This window comes from Rhincodon typus, chromosome 31 (genome assembly GCF_021869965.1).
Source record: "Rhincodon typus isolate 14 chromosome 31, sRhiTyp1.1, whole genome shotgun sequence".
Taxonomy (NCBI): Eukaryota; Metazoa; Chordata; class Chondrichthyes; order Orectolobiformes; family Rhincodontidae; genus Rhincodon; species Rhincodon typus.
In genome coordinates, this window is record NC_063362.1 from 22,134,978 (window position 1) to 22,139,367 (window position 4,390).

Consider the following 4,390-nt stretch of genomic DNA (forward strand, 5'->3'; position numbering starts at 1 on the left):
TGTGTGTGTGTGTGTGTGTGTGTGTGTGTGTGTGTGTGTGTGTGTGTACACAAATGCCCTCTCTCTACAGATGAAACTTTCTGTTTGCACTCTTTACACCAACTTCTGACTTACTCATCTTAACTCAGGCTGAATAATGTTAACTTGGTTCTTAGCTACATTTAACTTTGTATGAAGCTTTGCTATCCATGAATGGTTTTGTTTCAGCATTAGGATAACTGTGTTTTAGTAGCTAAGCAGGGACATTAATGGTACACAGTGGATGGAGGTGACAATACATACTCGGTCCTGTTCGTGTCGGCTATTTGTGTCCCGCCTCAGCTGCTCCAGGTCCATTGAAACGGTGGCAAGCTCACGCTGAGTATTGGTCAGCTTTTCTGAGAGAATCGCCTTCTCTGACTCCTTCAAGGACAAGATCTGTGGGAGAGGGTCCAAATAATTAGACAGTGTGGCAAGAAGGAATCTGGAGCAATCACCACCCAGTTAGAAACTCTTAACTAAACCAGCCAGGGAACAGGAGCTGCTATCACAATGGGTTAGATGTACAACTTTCAATCTGCGAAAACAATGTTTAACATCCAGCTCCCACAGTACCCAGGATACTAATGCACAGTGAGAACAGTGGCTTGCTGCAGGAAGAAAATACACGCAGAACAAACACAAAGGACATGTGGGGTCCCAAGTTGAGAAACCCCAGCAGCAACTTGGCTGTTGGCCATTGCGCATGGCCACACAGAATCTCTCTACTCATGAATAAATCCAATAACTATGGTGGGTGAGTGTGAGCAGGCAGGATGATGAAGGTGTGGGGATTCAAGACTCCCTTGTCTTTTGCCTACCTGCTGCTTCTCGTTTTCAGCTAGCAGCAGAGTCTCATCGCGTTCCTGCTGCAGGGCCGTGATCTCTTCACTTAACTCCTCCTTCTCAACTTCGAAGCGAACACAGAGCTCCTCCCGCTCTTGCTTCAGCTGACGGACAATCTCCTCACGCTCCTCTTCCAGCCTCAGACGCAAGGCTTCCTGCAAAAAAAAAGGAATGGACACAGTCTCTTCAGTTCTGAGCTCTCTTGCACTGGCACAGGCTGTGATGGTCCATGGGCATCTTTCACCCTGTTAGCCCTTCACCTACACAGTCGATCCTCATGCCCAGGTCTAGACTGTTCAGGCCAGAAGACTATTTAACTGCAGAAGGCAGCACAGTGCAATTCTGTCTTTGTTTGCTGTGACCACACGTGCACTTTCTACAAACAGCAGCGATTAGCAGTGGAAGTCCTGGATAATTTCCTCTCGCTGAGTCACAGCTAGCTACCACAGACCAGCTGAGTATCAGTCAGGGACAGAAGCACAGGGTACCCCGGCTCAGTGGCTGAGCATTTTCCAGTTGACGTCCAGGGAGTTGTGGGAAGGCACAGGACCTGCCAGTCCCTATTTACAAATCACCCCAATCTACAAAGGCCTTATTGTGCTCCCAAGCACTGACCTCCCCATTACCTTCTCTTGCTGCAGTCGATCCACATCCTCCTCGTGGGCTGTCTGCTCGTTTCTCAGAGCCGCCTGTGCCTCGTGCTCGGTTTGGGAGAGTTTCTGCGTGAGGAGCTCCTTGTCTCGCTCTGCCTTGGTCCTCTCGATCTCTATATCCTTCTGTACACGGTTACTCTCAACTAAGGCACAAACAGAATCGCGTTCAGGTTGGGGAAGTGGGGTTTTCGCTTATTCTTTCAACTGGATGTCAACTAGCATTTGTTATTGTCCACCCCTGATTGCCCTCGAGTGCAGCTGAGATTCAATATTGCTGGCCTGGAGTCACATGTAGGCTGAGCCAGTGGAAGAAGGCTGATTTCTTATTGTTAAAGAACATTAGTAAAGCGGATAGATATTTTACAATAACCAATGATATTCATTGTGTTCATCATTACTAGACTAGCTTTACATTATATTTATAAATTGAATTTAAATTCTGTGAGCTGCCATGGTGGGGTTTGAACCCATGCCCCTAGCGCATTGGCCTGAGCTTCTGAATCACTCGTCCAATTGGATATTGGATACAGTTTCATTGATGCCCTGTAATACCTCCTCCTTCCACCAGGCAACACTGCCTCGCTCAAACCACCACCACCTATGAACCTAGACTGAGACAATAAGGAGAGCTGGTGAAGTGGGAACACCAAAGCTGAGCTGTGCTCTGTTCTCAGCTAACATCCTGCGACACAGATCTCCTTTAGCGCACGCTCCAAGTTGATGGGGAGCAGGACTTCTTGACAACTTTCTCTCCCATCTCTACTCCTATGTTTTGAGGTCACCAGGAAAGCTGCCAAACAGCTTAAACCTGGGATCTGCATTCCTGCCTTTGGTGAGACTTCTCACAGGCTGTCAAAATGAACAATTGTTGAATGGTGAGTGTTGGGAGAGAGATTGGAATTTACCACTTCAGCACAGTTTTACCCAAATTGTTCAAAAACATGGAGGCATCAGTATGGACACCTTCCTTCAGGAAGGACACATGCAGTCCACAGTCCAGACGCCTCTGTTTGACAATGGGGTGTCAGATAAGGAAAGGTTGAGCAGGTTGGACGCTACACCATTTGGAATGAGAGTTGATATTGAAACAAAAGATTCGGAGATGGAGGTTTCCCTTCATCAGGGAACCCAGAACTGGGTGCACAGTTTGAAAACGAGTTTTCCAATAAAGGAACATATAAGATTCTTAAGAGGTTTGATAGGCTGGGTGCAGAGAGGTTGTCCTGTCTAATGGGACAGTGTACTACCAGAGGGCAAAAGCTCCGAGTAAGAAGTCACCCATTAATGACCATGATGAAAAGGAATTTTTTTTTCTCTCAGAAAGTGATTAATCTGTGGAATTCTTCACTGCAGAAGGCTGTCGAGGCTTGGTTGATAATTATAATCAAGGCAGATTTCTACATATGGGAATGGGGCAGGAAAGCGGATTTGAGGATCAGATCAGCCAAAATCTCATTGAGTAGAGGAGTGAACTCAATGTACTGAATGGCTTACTGCTGCTCCTATGTCTTATGGTCTTCTGGGTCTTGCCAGTGATAGGCAAAGCACATGCTTATGCTCGTTTCTCTAGACTGTTTTTCCCGGAGCAGGTTACTAGCCTGTCGCCAGAGGCTATAGCTTGAGGAGCGCCACTTTGCTTCAAATATGGCTGCCCAGGAGATTCTCCCACTCTTACTGCCTGCCATTGGTGGAGTGGAAGGATCAACAGGCTCACAATCAAATCGGTTTGACTATATTATGTAATGCACCTCGATTCAAGTTCCATTCTGGGCCTTGCTGAGATGGAGTCTCTGGCTCAGAGGCAGGGAAGCTAGTCACTGGGCCCCAGGATGTCCTCTGCACAGAGAAGACGGGGAGAAACTGTTCCTACATCAGAAGGATCAGGAACCAGAGGACAGCGATTTAAGGTGACTGACAAAAGAAGAATAAAGGCAACACGAGGAAAAATAATTTTAATGAAGTGAGTGATGAAGGGCCTGGCTGAGAGGCTGGGGGAGGCAGAATCACTAGCTGTTTACGAAAACAAATTGTATAATAATTCTCATGCTTGGCAGAAAGGGCAGTGGAGTGGGATCAACAGAGAATAGGCATAGACACAACTTCTGTCTGTGCTGTCACCATGCTTGTGTACAAACTGCCACAGTTTATGCTGTGTCACTCCTCTAATGAGAGCCTTACCTTGCAGAGTCTCTTTAGCCAGTAGTAAAGTCTGATTCTCTCCCTGAAGCTGCTCTTTCCGTGCCTCCAGGATTACCAGCTGCTGCTGGGTATCAAACAACGTGGTTTCCAGAGCCTCCTTCTCAGACCTGACATAACATGACGAGAGATACAGTCAGAGAGTTGGCGACGTAGTGGTAATGTTACTGGACTTGTTATCCAGAATCCCAGTCTAATGTTCTGGTCATTGGTTCGAACCCCACCATGGCAGATGGTGAGACTTGAATTTGTTAAAATGTTATTCTAATGTTGATTATCATAAAATAAATCTGATGTCCTTTAGGGGAGGAAATTTGCCATCCTGATTTAGTCTGGCCTCTATGTGACTCCAGACTCTCAGCAATGTGGTTGACTCTTAACTGGGTGGGCAATAAATGGTGCCTCCCTGGCAGAGTCTACATCCCATGAACGATTAAAAAAGACCCCAAAAATATCAGACTGTTATACTGAGGAGAGTGTGGCATATCAGAGGCTGTTACACTGAGGAGTATGAGGTATATTAGAGTGTATTACATTGTAGGGTATGGGTTATATCAGGGAATGTTACAGTGATGGTTGCAGGTCATATCAGAGCAAGTTACAGAGAGGGGTATGGGTCACATCAGAGCAAGTTACAGAGAGGGGTATGGGGCACATCAGAGCGAGTTACAGAGAGG

At 46.6% G+C, this 4,390-nt stretch overlaps 1 protein-coding gene across 1 annotated transcript in view; it reads right to left on the bottom strand.

Moving 5' to 3' along the window:
- The window catches only part of LOC109926942 (rootletin), a 77,112-nt gene that overhangs the window by 38,009 nt on the left and 34,713 nt on the right, over positions 1-4,390 (bottom strand). The window contains exons 19-22 of the mRNA XM_048614893.1: positions 3,696-3,823; positions 1,491-1,660; positions 840-1,019; positions 283-417 (exon numbers count right to left, since the gene is read on the bottom strand). Of these exons, the coding sequence (XP_048470850.1) occupies positions 283-417; positions 840-1,019; positions 1,491-1,660; positions 3,696-3,823 (613 nt within the window). The remainder of the gene's footprint in view (positions 1-282; positions 418-839; positions 1,020-1,490; positions 1,661-3,695; positions 3,824-4,390) is intronic.